Raw genomic sequence first — 26,909 nt, 5'->3', positions numbered from 1 at the left:
CAAGTCTGTTTTCTTGAGATTGAAGCATTTCTTAAGGAGGGGAGGAGGAAGGCTTGGGCAACTCACAAGCTACAAGAGAGCTAAAAGCCTCGTGAGGCTCCTTCCCCAAATTACAGGAGCAGGAACACATGCTGGAAGTAGGGGACACTTCCATGGTGTTGATGCCCACAAGCTGCAGAGGGCTTCAATGCACAGTGGAACTGGCTCTTCCCTCTAAGTCACCCGCGTCCCTATAAGTGAAATGAAAAGTGAAATATGCCCTGGCAATGCTGAAGCATGCAAGGTGTTTCTGTTGAACTTGGCCATGTTGGGTTTCACGTTCTAAGTTGATGAGGACGACTGACCAGGTCTCTTCCCCGATTATAGAAGGTTGAATCATCATGTGGTTGCTGGGAGTTGAACTCGGAACCTTTGGAAAAGCAGGCAGTGCTCTTAACAGCTGAGCCATCTCTCCAGCTCTATAAGTAACTCTAGGAAATCCACTGGTCACCAAGGTAGGCTTACATGAAAGAACTTCTTCTGTCTGTTACTGGAGCCCTATCTGGGCAAACAGGCATGTGTCCTCCCAAGCAGTCACACAACACAGAGGGAAGACCTTGGCAAGTAAGAACCTAGCAACAAAATGGGGCAACCTGAAGCCTCACTGCTGAATAACTGTTCCTACCGCTGTCCTCACAGGTAATGTTCCTGGGCACAGATGTGTCTACCTGGACTCCAAAATCAGGTTGAAAAATGGTACAAATGCCAAGCCTGACATCAAAACATTAAACCAAAGGGACATGCCTAGCCACCTTGTCATAAACGAGATCCTGAGTGCCCAAGGTTTATAGGCTGGGCAGAAGAAGTGTCTAAAATGTTTAGGAAATTTCCTCGAACCTGAGGGCTTGAGGAAGTCACTAGTACATCCTCAAAATGGCCCCACCCAGACGGCTTCAGGCCGAGTCGCGGTTCTGGATCAGGAACTCTGCAAAGTGCACACTCTGACCTACAGACTCCAGTGTGCATGTGCAATATGAAATACCCATCATTACTGACTCTGGAAGGGGAGCCCTGTGTAGCCTTGGCTGTCCCTGGAACTCACTCTGTAGACCAGGCTGGCCTCGGAATCAGAGATCTGCCTACCTCTGCCTCCCAAGGGCTGAGGTTAAAGGCGTGCCCCACCACTGACCAGCAAGGCCTTACATATTTCCCCATGGAAGATTCAGGAAAACAACACCAACCCCGAGACCTCCATGGTCTGTGATGCTTTAATACCAGTCTTCTCAACTACACAAGCTCAGAAAGGGATCATGAACCCCAAGATGATACCAAGGATGTAATAGGGAACATTGTGTGTAAAACGATGGGGCTATGAACACTCAAACACCTAGACAAACATTATCCCAGGTATTTCTGAATGGATGTAACATCTAAAGTAGATAAACAAAGTCAGGGCTGGAGAGATGGCTCGGTGGTTAAGAGTACTGACTGCTCTTCCAGATGACCTGGGCTCAATTCCCAGCACCTGTATGGCAGTTCACAACTGCCTATAGCCACAGTTCTAGGGGATCTGGCACCCTTATACAGACATATTTTCAGGCAAAACACCATTGCACGTGAAATAAAAATAAATCATTAAAAGAAATTTTTAAATAAATAAAGCCAACTCTCCTCCACAATGTGGGTGGGCCTCACCTACCCAGGCAAAGGCCTAAGTGAAACAAAAGGCAGTCTCTTTTAAAGGGAAGTCTTCCTGCCCATTAGCCAGTAGGTTTGTGGGGTGGGGGGTTATCTCTTCGTTTGTTTTGTTATATTGGTTTCTGAGACAGTCCTATGATGTATCCCAAACTTGTCTCAAGACTCATATTCTCCTGCCTCCATCTCATGGATGTGTACCAGCTAGCCAGATACACTGTCTTTGGACTCACTGAAACAATGGCTGTTTCTCAGCCTTAAGTATGTCTGCATTCAGACCAGAACCGAGGGGTTGGAGAAATGGTTCAGTGGTTAAGAGCACTGACTACTCCTCCAGAGGACCCAGGTTCAATTCCCAGCACCCACATGGCAGCTCACAACTGTCTGTAATTCCAATTCCAAGGAAATCAACACTGTCACACAGACATAACTGTAGGCAAAACACCAATGCACCAGAAATAAAAATTAATTTAAAAAACTACCAGGGTAGCCTACCCAGGTGGTGAGGAAAAAACACAACCCCACCAGCACCATTTAGACTGAGTAGGAGGAGACCCACATGCCTGCCTGCCCAGGGAAACCAGCTGGTCAAGCACTATTATCATAGACAAATGGATGGGCTGGGCTGGGCTGGGATGGGAGAGAGAGAATGGTTCATGTCCTGTGTAGAAAGAGATCTGAAGAGGTGAAGGCAGTGAGGAGCAGGCTGAGGTGGGTGGTCTGCTTGTCACCAAGGGCCATGGTGATGTCCGGGCCTCGCCTGCTGCTAAGGCCCATGTGTAGGTCTGTGGCCTGCTGCACCTTGGGTCTGTGTTGATGTCTGTGACTCCTCATACCACGGAAGGCCAAGAGGCAGGGCTCTCACCGGCTGCAACATTAGGGATTGCTGACCCAGTCCCTCAACAGCTGCAGCACGCAAAAGAGCAGGCCCTGCACCTCACCTAGGCAGCAAAGTAGAGTTGATCCTGTCAACACGGGTGTGGTGTGCCAGCCCTGAAAACATGAGCACGGGAGATCTGGTGCTTCTCATCTGCCATGTGGTGGCATGGACAAGGGAGAGATGCCTTCTCCTTGCCCCTCATCACCTACCCCTTACTGGCTGCAGCACTTGGGAGTGCAGGCCTTGCACCTTGCCGGAGGGCCTGAGAGAGAGCTAGCACTGCACCCTTTGTCTGCCAGGTGGTGTCAAAGACCAGAGAAAGATGCCCTTCCAGAGCTGCCCATCCCCATTACCAGCAGATCTGGCCCCACCCCTCATCTGCCATATGGTGGCATGGGCAAGGAAGAGATGCCTTTCTCCCACTCTGCCTGAGGCAGCTGGGAGAACTGCCCCTGTCCCTCACCAGCTGCAACACTCAGGAGAGTGGCCCCTGTCCCTCACCAGCTGCAACACTCAGGAGAGCAGTCCCTGTCCCTCACCTGGGCACCACAGTACAGCTGGCCCTGGTGGTATAAGTGTTGGTGAGCCGGCCCTGAGGGCATTAAAACAGGAAATGGGCCCTGCCCCCTTGCTCCTTGCTGTGTGACTCACTGAGTCACACTACAGCTTTCGCATTTTCTTTTTCTACAAGGGTAGAGGACAGATACAAAGGGACAGGGAGATAAATAGGATCAAGATATATGTAATGAAATTCACAACAAACAAATAAAGTTACAAAAAAAGACTAAACCTATAAGATCTTCATAAGCAATTTCCTATAAGTATATGGCCCACCTCTCTCTCCCTTCCTCTCTCAGACACACACATACACAGAGACAGACAGACAGACAGACAGACAGACAGACAGACAGACAGACAGAGAGGGGGGGGGGAAGGTGTACTTCAAACACCAGTTCTGACATTATGAGCCAGAGAAACTGCATTTCAAACAATCAACCCTCTGAAACAAAATACCCTTTGCTAGGGAAGCACAAGTCTTGCTGTCTCATTGCCAGGCGTGTTTATCGGACAAAGCCGAGACCCATACGAAGTCGATACACGCGGGTCCATTCGGGGCAGAGCTCGCACCACATCACGCACTAAAAAGGACATCCACGGACAGCAGGGACACTGGGTAGTGTGGGGACTGCCCTACTTGCATGCACACACTTCTTCCAAAGAGGACCTTTTCTTTCCTAGCTGTGCACAGGGCAGAAGCAGGTAATTCAGAAATAGAATGGGTCAGTGCTTTTCAGACTTCCAGGTCCTGGAGTCTAACTGTCCTGAGAGTATGGAACCAGGGCATCCTGCATCAGCAAGAGAGAACATGAGAAACTTGGAAACAGTAGTCCTAGAAGCTATGCTTGTGTCCATGATGCTAAGCAACTCACAAGTGTGTTCACACGTGCGACTTGTCTTGCATTTGTGTGTCCATGTGTGCACATGGACGTGGGTGTGTGGGTAAGTAGATGGTATGTGCACTGTTCGTATCCTCCTCTAGCTCCCTCCACCTTATGTTTTGAGACAGGGTCTCTTCACACATCCTCGAGCTCACTGATTGGCTAGACTAGGATCCAATTGTCTCTACCTCGAAACACTGGTTTGCAGGGACCCATTGCTCAACTAGCTTTTTGTTACTGTTGTTGTTGTACTGGAGTCCTCTGGAAGAGCATCCGGTGCTCTCAACTCCTGAGTCATCGCTCCAGCTCTCCAGCCAGCTTTCTACGTGGCCGCTGGGGACCCAAACTCAGGTCTTATGCTTTCGTGACAAGCATTTTACTAATCAAACCATGTCCCAAACTCCCACGGGCACAACATCTAAATAATCTATAAAGCAATATCATTGATAATTCAGTCTTCCAAGAGAGGAAACTGAGGTTCAGAGAGGTCACTCTGCCCACTGCCACACAGTTAATCAGAAGTATAGTTCGATCTGAAGTTCCCGTGACCAAGGAGCTCAGAAGTGCACGGCTGCCTTCACCACACACTTGGACTACAGGACACAGAGAAATTGATCTTGAACCAACAGTCAACTTCCTCCCTGCTGGCAAGCTGTCACGGTGCAGGAAGGGGCTGGAGAAGCTTCTGGAAGAGAAAACACGTCAATTGTCTTACTCAGAGTTGGACCCTGTTTGTCACAGCAGCAACCTGCCAGGCAAGATATGCCCAATTTGTAACAGTGGCATGACTGTTGTGGGGGTAACCAACCACTTTCTGATCGGTTATGAGGCCTGCTCCACAGAGAGAGCTCATGCCTGGTACTATAAACCTGACCAGAAGCCTAAGGCTAGAGAAGTCACAGAGCCTAAGGGAGAAGCTGCTTCTGTTATTTTGCTAAATGGTCATGTTTTCAAAGAGTCTCTTACCTACATATGTTTACATCCACACACCTGGGCGGTTCTCAGTCTTGGTCAGAGAGGTTTCTTTTTGCAGTGGGCAGCAGTCAACAGAGAGATACATAACTGGTCACAGTACTAAGAAGAAGAGACTGAGTGATCAGTCCTAAATGGGGCATCTGTATCAATCCCCCAACCCCAACTGAGGCTCAGAGGATACCGTGGAAGGAGAAGCAAAAAGAATGGGAGAGCTGGAAGATGTGGGGGAGGGCTGTGAGATTCTGTGTCCTAGAGAGATGACAGAGATAACCATCGCACTTGGGAACTCACAGCGGCTGTGGCTGCCTGCACACGGTCAAGTAACCAAAAGTCCAGCAGAGATGTGGTAGATGATTTCCAGGCCCCGCCCCTTACTGGGAAGCTATTGGCAGTAGACAGTTGCTGGGAGAGGATCGTTCTTTTTTGAAAATATGAGCACTGATAGGATCCCCATGCTCCAGTAAAGGGTTCCACACCAATGTACATATGGGGCAGCACTAGCTGGGCTAAACAGGTTATAAATACATACCCAAAAAAAAAGAGACCTGAAGCTGTGAGGGGGACATGTTGAAGATCTGAGAGCTGGAGAGGAGAAAGGGGGAGTATATGAGTATGTGTGATCCCACTGTATACAGGTATAAAATCCTCCAGAATAAAGAGAAGATTAATGAAAAGACAAGAGGGAGGTATTACAAAATAAATACATTTTTTAAATTCTTCCCCTCCGGAATGTCATCCCCTGGTTTGTTTACTCAGAGGGCTCTCCAGCAGCTGGCCAGAATCAAGTTTCCAATGAGCCTGCAAGCTTCACTTAGACAAACAAGGAAGCTGGGGAGCAAGCTCCAGGGCTAGCAGAGCAACTCGGAAAGAACCCTTCCAGACCTGCACTCAACAACAAGGCAGGGCAGAGCAACACTGAGCCCCAGTGAGTGGGCTCAGTTTGGAGCATGGCTGTCAGAGACATAGACCAAGGAGTCCAGAGACAGAGGTTTGAATCCTAGCCCTTGCCTTTGTGCCTGTGAGTAAGCTATTCATCCTAAAAGCAAATGCCTTCATAGCTGTTTCTTTCCAGGTTCTGGGATTCTGATGGTGGATCACCCAGCCAACCTACTCCATAGGACCTTAAGTTTCCCCCCATTTTTACCTGAGATCATTAAGGACACCTAAACCTTGTTCTGACTTCTGTCGACAGCCCTACTGTGGGACACACTCCACTTACAACTTGTAAGTATGCCTGGTCCTCTACCATCCTCTCCCTTGGGGTGACAGTAAGGGCAGCCACCACAGTTGGGCTTAGCACAACAACACACATGATGTCATCATAGCCTGAGGCTAGAAACGCAGGCGGGTTCATACTATGAAGTTAAGGAAACAAAAACCAGGAGATGCTGATGAGCCTAATCTAGTAAGTGGGACTCAAATTTTGAACTTGTCCCACACCAGCAAAGGACAGGAAGTGCTGGGTAAACCCAGATATGCACAGAGTCTGGGTATATCCACCCCTGAGAAGTGCAGGCAGTCACCTGTGATACTTCCCAGGTGACTATAAGGACAGCCCCAAGTTCCTTTGGTTGCCAGGCAGTTCCTACTACAACTAAAAGTCACCAGACAACATCTGTGCATGGAAGGGAGGCATGCTTAGCTTCTGTCTCATGGAGACGCTGAGCCATCTAAATTAGCCTAACCTACACATTTCATGAAATACAATAAAATACTAACAAGGTTTGTGTTGGGAAATCTAGACATGCTGATTCCAGTGTCGGTGCACAAGTGTAATCCCAGCATCCAGAGGCTAAGGCAGGAAGATGAAGGCTAGCTTGGGCTACACAGGGGGACCCCCCCATCTCAAACAAACACAAAGCCAAGCATAGAAGTGGACACAGATCCAGGAACCTTCTGCAAAGGAGAAGTAATGGAGGGAACTGGCTTCTCCACACAGCGAAGCCACAATCACAGCGTTGAGTTACAGACCCACAAAGAGACGCTGTAGTGGACCAGAGCACCCAGAGGCAGACACTACTATATCCCAACATAGAATAAAGGTGGCAGTATGGTTCAGGGAAAGCCATTTATCCAGTGTTTTGCTTACAGCCACCAATATCTCATACTCTATCATAATAAACGAGATAAATAGACTTAAGGGTAGGAAATAAAACTGTTAGCACAAAACATGGAGGAGATCCAAATGCCTTAGAAAGAGAAGGGTGCTGAATTCAAACATAGGAAAATAATTTAAGTCAGCGGGGGGCACAGGAAAAATAATAATAATAATAATAATAATAATAACTTAAGTCAAGATAAATGATAAGCTTGGAAAATATATCCAATTGCAGTGCAGATGTAAACTAACCTCCTTGACAGACAGAAGGAGTATCTATCTACAAATCAATAAAAGAGGCCAATCATCTAATTGAAAAATGTGTCAAAGGACATAAAAGCAGGCAGGTCACAGGCAGAGAAAAAGCAAACAAAAGGCTGTGCATCCGGCAGATTCAGCCTCTAAAGAGATTCCATTATCCACTTGCAAGCTTAGCAAACATCAAAATGACTAAAGATACACAGTGGGCGGGGCATGGGAAACAGGTCTCACGATGCTACCGGGTGCACAGGCTGTTACACACACAGTTCAGTAACACCTGTCGTTTACAATGGTACAAACCACACCAAGAATTTCCCTTTGGGGAGACCACCTTAACCATATGCTTCAGCCTACATAATGTGACATACAAGTGCCCATTAGTAGGAGACTGGCCACACAGAGCATAAAGTCTCCACATTGTTGACATGGAGCTGCTGTCTCTACATGGACAAGAAACATCTTTCATATATGCACGATTGATATTTATATAATCCAAGATGAGACACATAGTATATGTGTGAAGAAGGAGAAGCTACCCACATGCAAAATATAAATTTGGAAGCCGCTGGCCCCCGATAGAACACTTGTTCGTGAAACATTAAGCGATCATATACAAAAATTACCTCATAGAATTGTCTGGAGACGTTAATAAATACATGAGACATATCTCAGAACTAAAGCTATTGTTCATTATATTATAATTCGCAGAAGAAAGCATAGGATACGCTTTTGTGACCTTGGATTAGGATATCAGAAGCTAAAGCAGGAAATAGATAAATTGGACTTCATCAAAATAAAAAAAAATGTAGTGCTTCAAAGAACACCATTCAAAAAGTGAAAAGAGCCAGAAATGGGATAAAATTGCATTTGCAACACAGAAATAGTCTTACATCTCAATAATGAAATGGTGATACCATTTTTTATTGTGTGTGTTTTAGTTGGGTTTCTAATGTGATAAAACACTGATTAGAAAGAAAAAGATTTATTTGGCTTACATATCCTGATCGTAGTTCCTGAAGGAAGTCAGGACAGGTACCCAAGCAGGGGCAGAGGCCAGAACCATGGAGAAATACTGTTTATTGCCTTGCTCTCTATGGCTAACTCACCTTGCTTGTTCATACAACCCAAGACCACCTCACCAGGGAAAGCACCACCCAGACTGGGGTGGATCTGCCTACATCAATCATTAATCAAAAACAAATGCCCTATAGGTTTGTCCACAGGCCAATCTAATAGAGGCACTTCCTCAACTGAGATCCCCCCAAGTGACTAATTTATATCAACTTGATATAAACTACCAGAAAGACTGTTGGTGTGTGGATGTGAGATATAGACACGTGTGTGTGTGTGTGTGTGTGTGTGTGTGTGTGTGTGTGCCAGTGTGTGTAGCCATGCACATGCGCAGAGTCAGAGGAGGACTCCGGATGTCTTGCTCTACTATTCCCTACCTTACTTCCTCAAGACAAGCTCTCTCACTGAACTTGGAGCCTAGTTTGCAGCCAGCAAGCCCGGGAATCCTTCTGTCTTCTGCTCTCAAACCTCACGCACAGTGCACAGCACTTGGGTTGCATGGTCACGTGACCACGCCTGACTTTTTACACAGGTGCTTGGGGTTCAGATTCAGGTGCTGACGCTTCAGTAGCAAGAGCTCTTAGCCACTGAACCAGCTCCCCCAGTCCCTAGGCAAGAATATCTTAATAGTTCTCTAAAGCAAACATATAAATGGCCGATTAAGTCATACAGGGAAAGTCACACCATTATCAAACAGCACAGTGCAAACCAAACCACACCACAGTGAGGTACCACTTCCCACTCTCTAGGATCAAAAAGACAGTCTGCAGCCAAGGTTAGCAAGGATATGAAGAACCTGTGTCCTCCTATGCTTCTAGTGAGACACAGAATAGTATGATGTCATCATCCTAAATAGCCATCAGCTTTTTAAAACACTAAGCACAGGCATTACCAAATGACCAAGAAGGTCTTCCCTTAGCTCCATACCCAAGAGGAATTAAATCACACGTCCACACAAACACGTGCAAATGTTCAGTACAGCATTGCTCGGAATGGCCCAAAAGCAGAAACAATTCAAGTATTTATCAACTGAGAATATAGCATCTTGGGTACTTTTCGATTACTGTGATAAGACACAACCACTAAAGGAGAAAAAGTTTATTGGAGGCTTGCAGTTTCAGAAAGTGAGTGCATGACCATTGTGGCAGAGAGCATGGTAGCAGACAGGCAGCCGCGGTTCTGAAGCAGTAGCTGGGAGTTTATATCCTGATGGACAAGCAAGAGGCAGCAAGAGGGCCAATTGGGAATGGGATGGACTTCTGAACCCTCAAGACCCATCCCCATGACACACTTCCTCCAACAAGGCTACACTTCATAACCCTTCCCAAATGTTTCAACCAAGTAGAAACCAAACATTCAAATACATGAGCCTGTGGGGGCCACTGTCATTGAGACCACCACAAATGGATAAATGAGGGATAAATGAGGCATACAGAACCAGAGAGAGGGCTCCACAGTTACAAACACATACAGCTCCTGCAGAGAACCCAAGTTTGGTTCCCAACACCCACATCGGGCGCTTAAAATCACCTGGAACTCTAGCTGTCGGGCTAACCCAATGCCTCTGACCTCTGCACTCACAAGCAGATATCCCGACACAGACACCCACAAATACCCATAATTTTTAAACGTAGACTGATCTTGAAAAAGACAAGGTGATACGGTAACTAATTAGGAAGCTACTACTCGGGGGAGGAGCAAAATGAACCCTGAGAAGACAATGCTGAGTAGAACAGACCTCGTGTGATGTGACTGCAGCCATGTGACAGTCCAAAGAGAGACGCCCCCAGACTCGGGAGTCAATCAGCGGTCGCCCGGAGCTGGGAAAGGCGTATGGAGAGCGAGCCTCGACGGATGCAGGGTTTCAGCCTGGAGTGATGAACATTCTAAAACTGACCATAGTGGGGGATGCATAACTCTATAAAATAACCTAAACAACACAGTGTTGGATGTTTTAAAGGGTGAACTGTGTAGCCAGTAAAGTAAATCTCAGTGTCGGTGTGCACGCATGTGTGTGTGCCTCAGTGTCGGTGTGCACGCATATGTGTGTGCGTGTGTGTGTGCGTGTGTGTGTGACTATCACATTAACTTGTCTCTATACTCACAATCTTTCTGGAAATATTTACAAGAAATTGACAGTCTCTAGTTTAAAAAATAGCTTATAGGGGCTGGAGAGATGGCTCAGTGGTTAAGAGCATTGCCTGCTCTTCCAAAGGTCCTGAGTTCAATTCCCAGCAACCACATGATGGCTCACAACCATTTGTCGTGACGTCTGGTGCCCTCTTCTGGTCGGCAGACATACAGACAGAATATTGTATACATAATAAATAAATATTTTTAAAAAATAGCTTATAGTCACGTGAAAAATTTTTTACTATCTACTCCTATTCTTTGTGAAGTTTGACCCACATGAATACACTATCTGTTTTGGATTTGGTTGTTTTGAGAAAGGGGCTCAGGCTGCCCTCAAACTTGCTATATAGCCAAGTATTACCCTGAGTTCTGCCTCCTGCATCTGTGTCCTGAGTGTTGAGATAACAGGCAGGGACCATCTTCCTTATTTTATGACCCTGGGCATTCGTGCATGTTATACAAGCATTCTACCAACTGAACTACACACATTCCCCAGACCAAGATCTGTGTTTTAAACAAGTAAATAAATGCCAAAAATTCAAAGTAGAACACTCAATTTGAAATGGACCCGGCTGCCCCTCCTGGAACCCACCCAGGGCTGGCATGGCTACTCCAGCTGGCTGTGTTCCCCTGACCGGGTGACTTTAGGGGTCACATTCAGCAGCTCAACACTCCTCCTCCTCAGCTATATCAGCATTGGGCCCCTAAAGCCCTACTGTAGCTGGAAGCGAAGGGTGGTCACCTCTGACAGGAGGGAAACTCAGCCGAGAAAATGGAACCAGAATGTGGGGGTTGGGGAGACCAAGCAAGCAGCCGCGGAGCATAAGTAGGGGTTCACCCTGCAGGTGAGCCTTGACGCCTGGGTTGTAGCCAGGGTTCTAAGGACATATCTGACTTTTGACCTCTCTTCTGCACCTACTCCTCAGAACATGAGAAGTAACTAGAAAAGCAACTAAACTTGAAGAAATGGTAGAATTGGACCCCAGGATGGCCCCTGTCCAGTCATGGCCTCTGCAGGATCCCTTACAGAAGAGGTCCCTGAGTCCCAGGTTAGCTGGGGTCTCGATAGAAAAGCCTCCATTGCCTGTTACCAATGCACCCTTCCCCAGCAAGCTGCCCTGAGCACAGCACATGTGTTGGGAGCCATGCGGCCTAGTTTCAGACCAGTATATGAGCTCTTGTCTAACGGGTCTCCAGACGAGGCAAAAGTCCACGGGACAGTCTCACTTAGCAAGAACCAGTGGACTTCAGGACAGCACAGAATACTGCTGGGACCACACAGCCTGCGTGCTCTCTCACAAAACTGATGATTCTCTTGGCAGTTTTAGTATCATTTTATCAACCATGCATGGGACAGATGTGATCATTCATGGAAATCCCATTTTTTTTCTCAAACATTTTCCCCTAAGATTTCTTGGGAGCTGATGCTTCTCAGGTTTCTTGTCCTGGGATGCCAGCTGTCACTGCAGACCCCGGGAGCTGTTCTGATTCAGCACTGACAGGACCCGAGGCAGATCACCCCTATTTCTGTAAATATGCTTTGAGTAAGATTGTTGTTCTTGAAAATGTATGCCTATGTTTATCACCTCTAGTTTTGTAAAGACAGGATGTACCTGGCTCAATATTTGGCCAAGTTAGCAAAATGATAAGTATTGGGTTTGGTTTAAAGATGTTTCGATGTAAAAGTTGGGGGAAAAAAAACATATTTGACATATTTGTTTTTGCCGGAGGTTAACACTGGAGGCTGGGAAAAACTTGTTAGTATGGAAAAACATGTTTGTTTTGATACATAAATAAAGATTCTGGAGCTATTGGGGACTGGCCACTTGTATGAAACTCATCTGGTGGTCGGACAGTTCGTTTCTTCATGCCAACGCCCCTTCCCCATCTCAGGAACCTTCCCCCGAAGCCAGGCTGCAGCACCGCAGCATTCAGGAGCTCCATCTGACAAGTGCCCGCCCTGTAAGGAAGTCTCAATGAGCCAGTAATATCTGAATCTCATCTTGCTCTGCTCCAGATGGGCAACTTCAATTAAACACGGCCACATGAAACATGGGATTGTCCCTTTACTGCAGCAATGACTTTAGGATCTCCAGCAGCCGGGCTCCGCCTCAGCCGCTCAGCCTGGGCCTCCTGGAGGCTGTGTTGAGATTCTTTGTGGGCACCCACTCCTCACCTGGTCAGGGTGCTGCCCCAATGTACCAGCATGGGCCCAGCCCTGTGACTCAAAGCAGCAAGTCAACAACTCAAATGCCACTGAGCCCAGTAAATACAGGGAACCCTTGAAGTGGACATGGTGTGACGTAAACATGGGAACAAACATAATGACAGATGGTGACTAAGCACTGCCTTCAAATCAAAGGCCCCAGGAGCGGTGCATGGAGGCACTGAAACAGTTTAGCGGGTCAAGGTGCTCACAGAAAGGCCTGATCACCTGAGTTAGAGCTCTGGGACCCACGTGATGGAAGGGAACTATTAACTCCCACAAGCTTCCTACACAAACCCACCTCAGCGCATGCTCACCTACATGTGCAAACACACAATAAATAAATGCAAAAATAGCACACACACTTGTGCACCCACACAATAAATCCAAAAATGTAAAAATAATAATAAAAAGATCAGTGTCATGCCCAGCATAAAGGGGGCAGCAGCAGCCAGCTCCTGTCCCTTCCTAGGCTGAGGTTCACCGCCACTATACCACTATGCATTCTCACCTAGCAAGAGAAGAGGGACCCCAAATCTTTACATTAAGTATTCTCGGCTCTTCCAGTTTTCAAAATCAGTATCAGATCCAAACCAAACAGACTAGCCTACCTGTCTGTGGCCTGAATTTGCAAGTGCCAAGCCTTCTGTTAGCAAAATTTGTCTCAGTTTCTTAGCTGTGGTTTCTATGGTCTTGAGTGCCAAGCATGGGTGATATTTAATAATTCTACTCTAAGCCTATGAGCCCTGACAGATGTAATGATACGCCCATCAGCCAGGATCCCCCCTCCCTCTTCCCTGGCAATTTTGTCATGATCAGCAAACCAATGCTTCCTGTTCTCACTCCTTTGGGATTGGCAAAATGGTACCAACTGTAGATAGATCCCAATACAGGCAGTCAGGACCGCGGCCTTAGGTATTAGACAACATGAGCCAGACAAATCATAAGATCTCAACTACAGATCTAGGAGCTTCCAATCCAACTGCCCCATGCCCCGTCACCCTCGCACTCTGCAGGATGGTCTCCCTTGTCCTCCCAAACAGATACAGCACACCCTGAGTCTCCAGATGCTTTCTTTTTCTCAGCATCACTCAGCCCTCCAGCCCTGCCAACTGGTTCTTCCAACACCTTTTCCGGGTCTCCTTAGACACCATGCACCCCCACTGCACTCAATCACTCTTCAGCCACTCACTCCGTACCTAAGACCTCCTCTGGCCCACTCTTTTGCAAACAGCCCTTTAATTTTTCACCCTATGTTATCCCTCAGTTTCCTCCAGCAGGCCAAAACCTCTGGAAAGCATTGGGTGTTTTCCAAATATATCTCAACAGAAGAAGCATGAGTTGGACCCTTCCCTGTTCCCATTCAGCTCTCGCCTTTAAGCGAGACACATTCACATTCAGTGACTTGATTTGCTCACCTGTAAAATGGGAACCCCAATAAAGCACCCTTACCTGGAGCAGGAAACATAAACCGCCCAGCACAGAACTGTGTAACAATGAGGTCCTCAGGGAAGATTGTTCTATTTCAGGTTTTCTGTCTCAGAATTCCAGGTTACCATCCCTCACTGACTTGGGAAAGTCAAGCAGGAACCTAAAGCAGCTACTCACATCCACAGTCAAGAGCAAAGAGAATGCACGCATGTATGTCTACTGGTCAGTTCATCTTTGCAATTCTTAGCCAATCCAGGACCCACAGCAGGCCAGTTCCCACATCAGCCAACGCAATCAAGACAACCCTTTACAGACATGCCTGTAAGACAATCTGACCCTGACAACAACTCACTGGGACTCTCTTCCCCGAAGACTCGAAACTGTGCTGACAGCTAGAACTAACCGTTCCACTTGCTTTGTCTATCCAAGCCCTCCTTCCCACTGCTAAGTCCAAATCTCCCTCCTTTACTACAGTGCCTTCCCAGGCCACTCTATCTCCAGCCAACGCTACTTGGCTTTGATTTGTGACTCCCTGCTTCCTTCCCACCAGATAGCAATAAAGGTGCTATCTTCCCTTGCCTACTGATGTTCCTGGATCCTTGGGGTGCTCCCTGTTCAGTACAGCACCCTGTGTTCACAGAGGCACTTGTGAAACATTAGCAAGAATGCACTGTCTCTTCAGTCAAACTTTCTCCTGGGCTGAGTGTTAGACCCATTTGACAGGCCAAAGGCAGCCTGCCATATCCTGGAGGCCCAGGGAGAGAGCACAGCTGAGCATACAAACACCTGGGGTTACAGCTCTCTTAGCTATGGGTTTCTGTTCCAGCTGTACAGTGCAGAAGTGGGGAGTGGGGTCCTGCAGAAGTAGAGCCCTGAATGTGAAGAAAGCTCACACCTGAGAGGTTCCAGGGCCCAAGGCCTCCCACTTCTGGGGGAACACTGCCAGAGTCCTCTGTATCCCGCTCTCCTCTGAGCCACGCCTACCTAGAATGGGCTTCCTCCTCCCCACAGCCCCAGAATATAAACATGAAGTTTGGGTTCCTTGCAGACTACACTCAGATTAGGAGATATTATTGTTGTTGTTTTTTTAAGTGAAACCATAAGAAGGAACATGATTTTAAACGCCTGCTCCCAGAATGTCCCCTTGCAAAGGTTTAGACCTAAGCATGCACCAGAACACTAAACACACAACTCAAGAAACTACTGCTTAAATCCAGGAGGGTTTCCCTTCTGGTGGGACACATTCACCCCACCCTAGCTCAGCCAATCCCATTTCCACTTAGCCTTACACATGTGTCTGGTATCAGAAGAACGTACAACGGCAGGAGTATGCGTGCCAGGGCGTCTATGGAAACTCCATGTAAGCCAGGAGCTCAGGGTTACATTAAAGAGGGATTTGTTCTTTTCCCTTTTCAGTTTGTTAGAAGGAACTAGAGGCAGGTGCCCGTGTCTAAAAGGCCTATTCATAAGGGTGGTCACAAGATACCGTCTTTGCTGGGGAGCTGAGCAGTCAAAAGGGCTCAGCCGAGATGATTACCAATTTCGCTTGAAACATGCTCGGAGGTACACACGGCTGCCTGATTATTTCGACCATATGGCAGCCTTGCTCCCGAGCAGGAACAAGACAAAAGGTCAAGTAGAAACTACCTCTGTCTTCAGAAGCCATAGCTTTTGGTACCGTAGGCTACTCGGCTGCTTGAAGGAGAAACTGGGATGTGGTTGACAGGATGTTATCCTAAGATATCCCACCAGGCCTCAGAAGCATGTACTGTATGTAATTAATAACAGAGAGTGGCTACCTAGCATGGTTCAGAGAATGCTCACATTGCCAACAAGCAAACCAGAAAGCCAAATCTGAGAGCAACTCAGCCCTAGTACCCTTGATGCTTGTGGCTCCATAAGTAATGGTGATTATATGTGTTGCATGCACACGCAAACATCCAAAGGGGTGTGCACATGCATATGTGTGTTGACACTGGTTGTGTCAACAATTACTCTCCACCTTGCTTTCTGAGACAGGTTCTCTCACGGAGGCCGGCCAGTGAGTTGGAGAGGTCCTCCTGACACACCCTGCCCAGCCCTGGAGTAAGTGCTTATATTTAACTTTTCTCCTTATTATAAATAATAATAATAGAAAATTTGGGAAACACAGGCAAGTAGGAAACTTTAGCCCCTTCTCCAGGACCTAGATAGCAACTTGGGTAATGCAAGGGGTCACTGTCTCCGGAACATGGTGGCTACTCCCTCGCCACCACACCAAGCAATGCTAGATCACTTCAACTTTGTCTTCCCGATCCCTGGGGAAGCGCCAAAACAAATCCTTTCGGATCAGAGGATTTTACAGAGATTTTGAAATAAGAAGGGGTTGCGCACGCAGCCACCAGAGACAGGAGAGAAGCAGTGCCTGTACAGTAAAACCGGGAGAGCAGCCAAGCCAGGGAGCGGGGAAGCTGCGGTTTCAATGTGTAAAGCTTCCCTGGCTGGCAGCCACATCACGGGAGAGTTCTCAAAGCTCAATGAAAGAGATATTATAGGGGAACCCTTAGGGCAAAGGGTCTCTGTAGTCTCGGGTCTATGAGTGTTATATCCTTGAATCCACGCAAGGCTACCAGCACCCAATGTCAAAAAGGTAAGAAAAAGCGGTTTTCTACTCCTACACATAGCTCCTTAAAAAGGAAAAAAAATCTACCTCCTGCTCTTTCATGAAAGGCATCGAGCAGCCAACCCAGAGATGTCCGCCCACCTCCAAGACCTCCAGGATACTCAACCATGTGATCACACCCACCAGAAGGTGCTCTAGAATCTTCTCTCCAGATTTGATCTCCTACCTAGAGTTTCCCTTGATAGTAAAATATTAACACATGGGGCAGGTAAAGTGGCTCAGTGAATAGCGGCTCTTGTCACCCATCCTAAGGAACTGAGTTCAGTTCCTGGGTTCCATATGGTAGAAGGGGAGAACTGACTCCAACAAGGTGTCTCTAACCTACACACACATACACAGACAGAGACAGAGAGAGAGAGAGAGAGAGAGAGAGAGAGAGAGAGAGAGAGAGAATACGTTTTTTGTAATAGAAAGTAAAACTAAATAAAAATTAAAAGATTTATTAATACATAGAAGCATCATGAATGCTAACCCTCTAAAACCAAAGCCCAACTAACTCTTGTAAGGTGCCTTGGTCTCCGTCACAGCATTTAATCACACAAATAGAAATATAACTAAGACAGGGAAATGAGATAAAATATGGGTCCTGGGGTTCAGTGGGTAAAAGCATTTGCCATACAAGCATGAAAACCAGAGTTCAGATTCCTAGAACCCACTAAAAAAACTGAGTGTGCCTGGGGAGGTGCCTGTAACCCCACAATGGGTGGGTGGAGACAGGCAGATCAACAGGGGTTTGCTGATAAGTCATCCTTAGCTGAAAAACTGGTGAACTCCTAGATCAGTGAGAGATTCTGTCTTAAGAGGACAGAGTGGAGGGCCACAGAGGAGACACCCAGTGTCTTCCTTGGGCCTCCACATGCATGTGCATGTTGGCACACACACAAAAGAAGAGAGAGAAGAACGCTGTTCGGGTCCCGCAGACACTAAAGAAACGGAGACCAAAGCAAGGAGATGCTACAGTATATCCAACACATGGGAAAGCATCAGTTATCCTGACCGCCGGGAACAAACAAAGGAACCCCAGGCATGGCTGCACAGAGCACACCCTGGTACCCAACCAGGGAAACCGAGTAGGAGAACACAGGAATCCCATCACCAGGGGTACGCCCTGTTTTCCTACTGGTCTTCAGACATGTCCGAGGATACAGTGTGCATGCATGAACACATGACTCAGAACTGTAAAGGAGTCCAGGTGATACAGAATCATGCCATGAATAGAATCACATAAAGGAAGAGTCGCCCACGTGTACAGGTATGTGCACATGCTAATGTATTTCTTTGCACATTCATATATGCATATGTTTATAATTGAGTGAAATGAACCCATACTTTCATGCCGCTGCATCCAACAACACATGGCCAATACTGCCACTGCCACTGTCTTTCCCATAGTCCAGGTCTTATTCAGTGCACACCACCACCGTCCCACGTCATCGCTTTTAGCAGCTCTAGAGAATTACATATCCTGTACCTGCCCTGTTGTTATTACATAGCCCTCTGCTGGCATAGCCCTAAGGAAGGGTCTTTTTCGGCTCACATTCTGAAGGTACAGAGCAGCACAGTGGGGACATCGCTGTGGCAGGAGCATGAGGCACCGGTCACACGGCACCCGCAGTCAGGAAACAGAGAGACAGGAACACTGATGCTCAGCTCCGCCTCCCCTTTCACTCCACCTGGCACCCCGGCCCAGGCCACAGGGCTGACCATATTTAAGGTGTGTCCACTCACCTCAACAAACCCAATCTAGGGGCTCCGTCACAGACATGCCTAAAGGGTCATCCTCTAGACGGTTCTCAAGTCTGTCAAGTTGACACTCAGTATTAACCCGTCACAGACTGCCATATTCTTCCCAACAGTGTCAATTGCTGGGTATGTCTTGGTTTTTGTGTTTTGTTTCAGCAAGGCCATACTGTGTACCAGCTAGCTTCCAACTCATGATCCTCCTGCCTCAGCCTCCTCAATATTGAAATTACAGGTGTCCCCAATCACACTTACCTCTACTATGAGACGGAACTGCTCTGAAGACCCTAACATGCACACATTTCATCTTCTTCTAATCGTTAGCATCAGAATAAGAACATCAAAGTGAAAACCATGTGGACCTTAGCGGGGTGGCTGCCTATCTAAAAGTTCCTGGTTTCACGACATGGATCTTTCCTTTTACTAAACTTGGATTCAAGTTTTTTCTGTTGTCTAGCAAGGTGACTCCATCAGGGAAGACAAACAGGAAGACAGAGCGCTAATTTAAAAGCACAGATACCACACTCTCTTCCCCAGTTTTTCTGCATGGCTAAGACAATGAATAGGTACCACCCAAACCACTATCCTGTAGGCATCCCACATTGGCCATGCAAATAGTCACAGGGGACACTTGGAGAGTCGTCAACAATGTAAAATACTTGGGAGGTCAACATTCTTTTGCTAAAAATATCTTTATTAAATGCCAGCCTATTCTTGGAATGACACTAGGTGCTAGGGAGCCACGGAAGCCCTGCCCTTGGCAGTCGGCAGCCTGGTATTGCAGAGGGACAGAAAATTCAAAACTCAAGTGGGTTTAGGGAGCTTGAGTGAAGGCGGCCTGACCAAGGAGTCTTCCCAAGTGAAAAGACAGCAGGGTCAACAATGAGCTAGTTGTATAGACTTGGCATCCCAGGGGAATCCAGGCGAGAGGCAGGGTGGGACAACATGTTGGTCCAATCTCTCTCTTTCCCAGAGACCAGTAAGTGAGCATCTGTTCTCCACCCTGACCTCCTGGTCATGATGCCCTGCCTCACCACAGGTCCACAGCGCTGGGGCCCAGATACCTCTAAAACCATGAGCTCAGATCAACAGTTCGTGCTCAGCCCCCATTTTTATCAGGATTTTTGACACAGCAGCATGAAAAACCAACACAGTATCTTTCCCTAAATTTCTAAGTTCATGGTACATTTTACATAACCAGAGCCTTCAGCAAGCAAGAGTTAAACATGGTGGCTCGTGCCTGTAATCTTAGCACTTGGGAGGCTGAGACAGGAGGTATATTGGCTGGTTTTATGTGTCAACTTGACAGAAGCTAGAGTCATCGAAGAGGAAGGAGACTCGGTTGAAGAAATGCCTCCATGAGATCCCTCTATAAGGCATTTTCTCATTTAGTGATCAATGATAGAGGGCCCAGTCCATGGTTCTCTAAGAAAGCAGGCTGAGTAAGCCAGAGAGAGCAAGCCAGTAAGCAGCACTCCTCCCTGGCCTCTGCATCAGCTCCTGCCTCTGGGATCCTGATCTGTTTGAGTTCCTGTCCCAACTTCCTTCAACAATGAACAGTAATGTTAAATAAAGTGTAAGCCAAATAAACCCTTTCCTCCCCAGCTTGCTTTATGGTCATGGTGTTTTGTCACAGCAATAGAAATCCTAACTAAGACAGAAGAATTGCTTGATCTTGAGACCAGCTTTCTAGGTTCAACAAAAGAAACAGAAACCTAAAGACACTTAAACCTGTCAGACACTTGTGCGTGTATGCATGCTCGCTTGTACTCATGTGAGTGTGAACGTGTGTGTGTGTGTGTGTGTGTGTGTGTGTGAGAGAGAGAGAGAGAGAGAGAGAGAGAGAGAGAGAGAGAGAGAAACATGTGCCACTGAATGGCATCTCCAGCCCTAATTTTAATATATTTAACCCATACATCAAAATTGTATAATTTTAAAGAAAATAACATTACTTCAAAGACTTAGAAAAAACGTCAAGCATCCCTTAATAAATTCCACGTGTATCTCATTATTACAGCACCTCCCAGTTCAGAAAGTTATGTTTCCAGTTCTCCAAAACCACAGGTGGCTAATGGTTACCAGATAGCAAAGGAGAAACCGGGGCCTTATAGGATCGGAAAAGCCGATCAGAGAGAGAGAGAGAGAGAGAGAGAGAGAGAGAGAGAGAGAGAGAGAGAAATAAAGGACCACATGATGCCTCTTGGGAGCCCTTGGAGTCCAGCACAGCTAAGGGCAGAGGAGCACTGGGCAGAACTTATATAAAGGCTCAAGAATAAACACAATGCCAATCATGAAGAGACGGCCTTGCCCACGGGTCCAAGAATTTGATGTAGGAGATTGAGAGAATCAAAGAATGAGACCATCACTCAGCAGAAGAGGGAGGATGAAGGGCAGAGCAACAGGGATCAGCCAGGAACCGCAGCCTAAAGAACATCACTGTGACCCAGGAGAGAAGGGGAAGGTGCAGCCCAGGTGAAAGCGGTGGTGGGTGGGACCACTTCAGCCGGCAACCTTTAAACAGGAATGAAATGGTCTTGGGAATTCTGGATGACTGGAAGACCAGGACTCAGGGCCTACAGCTAAGTAATGGAAAGCAAGCAGGTACAAAAGACCCCTCGCCGGCAGCCCAGTTGTTCTGAAAGCCCAGTTAATCAAGTCCACAGGGGGACATGGCTATAGGCTATAGACAACAGTCACAGAACAGAGCACCCCACAGCAGAGTCAAGGTGCAGCCCCGCCTTCAGCCATACAGAACCATGGGGTGTTCTGAAACCCAATACTTGTCCCACACTCCGAGGAGCAACATCTCCAAAAGAACTCCAGAGGACTGGGTACCATCAAGGCCCTTCCCTGCTGTAAAAACACTACAGATCCTATCTCCATCCAAATCCAGAGTGGCAGTTCTCTGCCTGGAGACTCAGCTAACAAGCCTGCCTTCCCAGGAAGAGGATATGATCACAACCAGAAGCCGTTTATCTTCTGAAGTGGTCTCCTTCCTTCCACACCCAAGCCAAGGACTCTCCCTTCCAGGCCTGAGTACCCCATCTCCTACTTAAACTCATTGCCCTGCCCCCCCCACAACACACACATCTGGCCACACGATGCCTTGTCTTCTCCCCCACTCTTGGGTAATAGAGAGCAGACTGGCAAAATAGTTCAAATGCCTTCTTTTAAAAGTATACAGCTGTGTGGGCCGGGACTATTTTGAGCTAAATGCTTCAGCCCTCCAGGCTCAGAGCTGCTTGCTCTAGACGTTCGCAGACTCCAAGTGAACAGTGAGGAAATCAGCAAAAGATGTCGCTGCCTCAGCTGAATGCCAGCCCCTCCTTCTGCACAGAAACACTAAGAGGGGCATCTCACCCTCAAGGACTCTTTACTGCGCATGCGAACTGGGCAATGCAGCATGGTGGGATATAGGGTGTAGTGGCAGAGACAGACACAAGGTTAGGGCTGGACAGGCCAGGTAAGAAAGCAACGACCCCATTCAGCTGTCCATGAAAACCACTCAGGGTCCAGCATGCGGTCTTGGAAGATGCAGAGGACAAATCCAACCAGAGATAGGAAAACACAAGCTGGGGCCATGGGTATAAAAGGAAAAAGCAAGAGATAAAAACAAGACTCAGAAGAACAGGTTAAGAGAAGCAAGGTGAACTGGGCCAGTGTATAAGGGCCCCAAACACCTCACATAGGTAATTCCATGCCTAGGCTGTGGCTACAAAGACCCAGTGCGGTTCGTCAGCAGGAATGAGGGAAGTGGGAAGGCTGGGGTGAGCCAAAGCAGGAAGTGGTATTGGAACACGGGACCACAGACCCTCTTCTCCGTCCTCAGACTACCGGCATTTCATCATATTGGCCCCAAAGGAAATGCCTAGACTTAGTGTCAAAACTAAGAGCACCCTCTCTACACGTAGTTCCTAACCTTGACTTTCGCGGATCTAATTGCTCTTGTAGCGTAGATGTTCTCCAAAGGTACAAGCCCTTTGCCCTATCTTTGCTAGCTCATCAAAATAGTATGGGACAGAGGGTCAGTAACCACACACACACACACACACACACACACACACATTTCCTGACTGGTTGGTGGGAATAACAGGATGTATTTGTCTTTTTTCCCTACAAACCAGGATTTCCCTAGCATTCCAGAGAAATGGCCAACTGACCTCCCCTGTGAACCCGCCTGCCTCACTAGTCCAGGGATTGCCTGGATTTCCTGGACACTTTCTCCTTGGCCTTGAACAACCTATAAAACCTCCCTGAGGTCTTTTCAGGCCCCTGTAAGTGTGCACTGGGACAGCTCAGTCTAGAAGCTCAGCAATTTGGAAAGTCACCGCAGCTGTCGAGGGTCACCAAACCTCCTGAAGCCTATTATCAAATCAGGTGCGTAGCAGGCGTCCCCGGGTTCCTCGGGCATCCCTTTCTCTCCCTTTTTCTGTAGGTGAAAAGGGGACTAGCGGGTTGGACAGGGGGAAAAGCTGCAGAAAGTAGGGGGAGAACAGGAACGAGGTTCGCGTTAGAAGAGCCCTACTCCAAATTATCCCTCCACCGCTGAGTACCTGTGTAAGCCAGCCACCCCTTTGAATGTTACCTCGTCTGTAAAGTGGGCATAAAGATAAATTCCGCGGAAGGTGGTTGGAACTCAAGAGTGTTAACTGTTGAGTAGAGTAAAGCAATGGAATCTAGGACCTGGGACACACCGAACAGCCTTAAGGGGAAACGGTTCCTGAAATGTGCCCAAAGACACGCGCCCGCCCTCCGTTTCCCACCCTCGCAGGGAGAACAGAACGACGTGCGTCGGGCGGGAGCGCGCCAAGACCGAGCACCTGTGCGCGCAGGTGGGGCCGGCGCGCGGGGGCAGCAGCGTGGCGACACGGCCCGCCGAGCCAGCTGAGCAAGGCGCGGGGTGACGCGACCCACCTGAAGACGCGCAGCAGCAGGCAGGCGATGAGCAGCGCGCTGAAGGCGCACGCCACGATCACCGCCGCCTTCAGGGTGGGCAGGTCGCGAAGCAGGCTGGAGATACGGGTCACCACGGCGTTGCCGCTGCTGTTGGAGCCGCCCCCGCCCGTCACGCCAGGTCCCAGCCGGGTGGCATTCCCCAGGCTAGGCGGAAGCTGGTGCTCCGCTTCGGGCTGTGAGGCCGAGGCGGACTCGGCTGTGCGAGCGAGGACGGCGGGCGCAGCCAGGAGAGAGAGCAGCAGCACCAGTAGCGGCGACAGCAGCGGCGGCGGCGGCGACAGGGCGCTCATGGTGCGCTGTGCGCACGGTGCGGAGGTCTGAGTCCCGGAAGCCTGAGCCCGGGAGGCTTGCACCCAGGAATTCTGCGCCCCGGAGGCTTGCACCCCGGAGGCCTGCGCCGGGGGCTCCGGCGGCCGAGGCGGCTGCGCGGTGCTCAGCAGGAAGCTGCAGAGCCCGGAAGAACCCGCGCCGCCGCCGCCGCCGCCGCCGCCGCCGCAGCAGCAGCAGCCGCCACCAACACGTTGCACCGAGTCATTCGACGGGCTTCGGCCCCGCGTGGGCGGGGCAGACCTCGGCTGGGTCCCCGCTGCGCTCCGCCCCTGGGTGGCCCCAGGCTGTTCGAGACCTGAGACCCCACCGAGAAATCCTAACGGCCTGGCTCACTCTGCTCAGAGTAGTATGCTGAGCGGCTCGCGCGATTTCTCATTCAATCCAGCAGCCCCCTCTAGAAACAGGTATTCTCACGTCCTCATTAGTTGATTTAGCACGCAGAGCCAGCTCTCGGGAGCGCAAATTTCCCACCTGGAGCTTGTAAGCATTTTACACTTCTGCTGGTGAACTAGTTTTCTGCGCTTCCACCTTTGGAAATAATGAACACCTTCTCCAGACCAGCCTGGCGTTTCAAACTCCAAGGAGTAATTGACTGTCGTGCTGTCTCTGGCATATAAACTAAATGATGCTGAGCCCAGGAATTGAGGCAGTGCTGAGTGCATTTCTCGAGCTAACCCCAAGTTGGTCTGGGAGGCACTCCCCCAATGATAGGTAAATATTTAAACACATGGAACAAGAACCAGGATACTTTGAACAGCTCATTTCTGGTCCTGCTAGAGAGACAGACAAATATAATGTATATATATATAAAGTATATTCATTGTCTATATCTGCATAACCAAACTTCCATAATTACCCCAAAACTTAGTAGCTCACAACAGCCACGTATATTATCTCAGACCTATCTGGGTTCTCCGGTTTCAAGGTGTCTTGTTAGGAGCTCCTAAGAAGGCTCACCTAGGACAAGCTCTGTCTCTGGGCTCAGTCAGCTTCTCCAGGCAGAATCAGCTCTTCATCGGCTGTGAGATCAGAACCTCCATCCCCCCCCCCCCCATCTGTCTATCATAGGTTGTCTGTCCTGAGTTCTCTCACTGGAGACTTTTTCTGTGTATGCGCGGGGCATGGGAGGAGGGGTTTTGAGACAGGATTTTTCTGTGTCTTTGGCTGACCTGGAACTTGCTTTGTAGACAAGGCTGGCCTCGAACTCACAGATATCCTCCTGCCTCTGCCTCCCAAGTGCTGGGATTTGGCATCTTCAAAGCATCCAAGCCCAGTTAGCAGTTAAATCATCCAGCACGATAGAGTACAATTCCATAAAACACAATCACAAATCACATCCCGACACTTTTTCCTGAACCAATTCCTTAGAAGCATGCCACAGAGCTCATTCACACTTGAGGAAAGGCGACTGTAATGTTGCAAATACCAGGAAGCAGGGAGCATCGGGGCCATCTCCCAGCTCTCTGCCATATACAATGTGATGAGTTTTTATTTGCAGAGGGGGGAGGGCGGATGAGCAACATTCAGATTCCCAGTAGTCATTGCCCACCAGGCACTATGTGTAATGTGTGTTTGCAAGCATGTCACAGGGATGAGCGCTAAAGATAGAGCATATGCTCAGCATGATGACACACACCTTTCATCCCAGCACTGAGGAGGCAGAAGCAGGCAGATCCCTATGGGTTTGATGCCATCCTGGGCTATATAGTTAGTCATATATAGCCAGAGCTACATGGTGAGACCCAGACACCCTTCTCCCCCGTCAAAAAAAAAAAAAAAAGAAACAAAAGAAACATATGGTTAAGTTCTTCCAACTCTGAACTACCATTGATGGAGAGTCTTCGTTTTCATGACTATATACACAGAAAACTCCCTAAAGATCTGGATGTGAGGTTCATAATTCCCGAGCCTTCTCCGAAACAAGCTTCAGGTGCTGCAGCCTTGCATAATAGAGCACAGGTGTGCCCAAGTTAAACCCTCTCAATAAGAATGGGCATTGACTGTTGAGTGGTCAGGGCCAGAAAGGACTTAACCAGTGAATAGGAGGTTTTTAATATTTAATAAGAGTAACAGGGCCAAGCACAATATGGTCACTGAGAAAAATCCACAAGAAGGGGGAAGCAGGCTAGAGAAAAGGAGCTGCGAAGGACCTTGGCTCCATTCCTAGCACCCACATCAGGTGATTCACAGTTAACTCCAGTTCCTGGGGATCCAGCGCCCTCTTCTGGCCTCCCTGGGCACTGCACACAGGTGGTACACAGAGAAGCAGGCACACAGACGTACACATACACTAAAATAAGTATCAGACTTCTCTCCTTTTGTCACAATTTATGAGCTGTGGGTGTGATTACTTGACATTGACTTAACACCAAGAATATAGAAAGCATAAATGCTAAACTACCTTAGGAAAGTGGCATTTTAGGATCTTTAATTCTTTCTAATTAAGGTTCACTTATACATTGTTCCATTTTAGAATACCTAAAGCATTATGATACAAATAACTGTGTACAATGGCCTTTTTAACATGGGAAAATAGTAACAGGCAACAGTGACCAGCTTCAGTTGATATCAAACCAAGGGCTGCTGGACCCAGGTTAGGCTGTCTTCGAGACTACTGTCCACTAGAGCAGACATTCTAGAAGCATGGTCTGTGGACCCCTGGGGCTCCTCACACCCTCTCAGGGCATTCTCAAAGTGAGAAATAATTCTAGAAGGGTGCTGAGAGGGGGTTTTCCTTTTGCATTGAGCTGACATTTGTGCCAATGTCAACAAGGGTGACGGCAAGACTCCAGGCAAGTTCTACCTATGCTAGGTGTCATCTTCAAAGCCTTGCTCTGCATGGCAACAATATCACTTCAGAATTCCCTTGATAGAGCCTTGAGATTATTAAACCTTGACTCTGAGGAGCAGGACATGTTATCGTCGTATGTGATAAGACAGGAAGAATCAATAAGTTGCTTTAGTTTCATGCTGAGAACTGGCAGAGGAGAAAAAGCAGGTGTGTGGTTCTTGGAGCCACAGACAAAATGGCCATTCTTTTCCCTGGAACCCTA

General features: G+C 48.1%; 1 protein-coding gene across 4 annotated transcripts in view; it reads right to left on the bottom strand.

The window, feature by feature from the left end:
- The window catches only part of Fam174b (family with sequence similarity 174 member B), a 40,739-nt gene extending 14,113 nt beyond the window's left edge, over positions 1 to 26,626 (bottom strand). For 3 of the 4 annotated variants that reach the window (XR_007593004.1, XR_007593005.1, XM_050149133.1), the window contains exon 1: positions 23,485 to 26,626. Coding sequence is in view for 2 of the 4 variants with exons in the window: in XM_050149133.1 (XP_050005090.1) it covers positions 23,485 to 23,816 (332 nt within the window). In the remaining 2 variants the exon portion in view is untranslated. The remainder of the gene's footprint in view (positions 1 to 23,484) is intronic. The other variant, XM_050149134.1, reaches the window with a different exon arrangement.
- Between the last annotated feature and the right edge of the window lie 283 nt (positions 26,627 to 26,909).

The sequence above is a fragment of the Alexandromys fortis genome, unplaced genomic scaffold, assembly GCF_014885135.2.
Source record: "Alexandromys fortis isolate MF-2015 unplaced genomic scaffold, M_Fortis_MF-2015_v1.1 scaffold_67, whole genome shotgun sequence".
In the NCBI taxonomy this organism is placed as follows: domain Eukaryota; kingdom Metazoa; phylum Chordata; class Mammalia; order Rodentia; family Cricetidae; genus Alexandromys; species Alexandromys fortis.
This window is presented reverse-complemented; position numbering and strand designations above follow the sequence as displayed.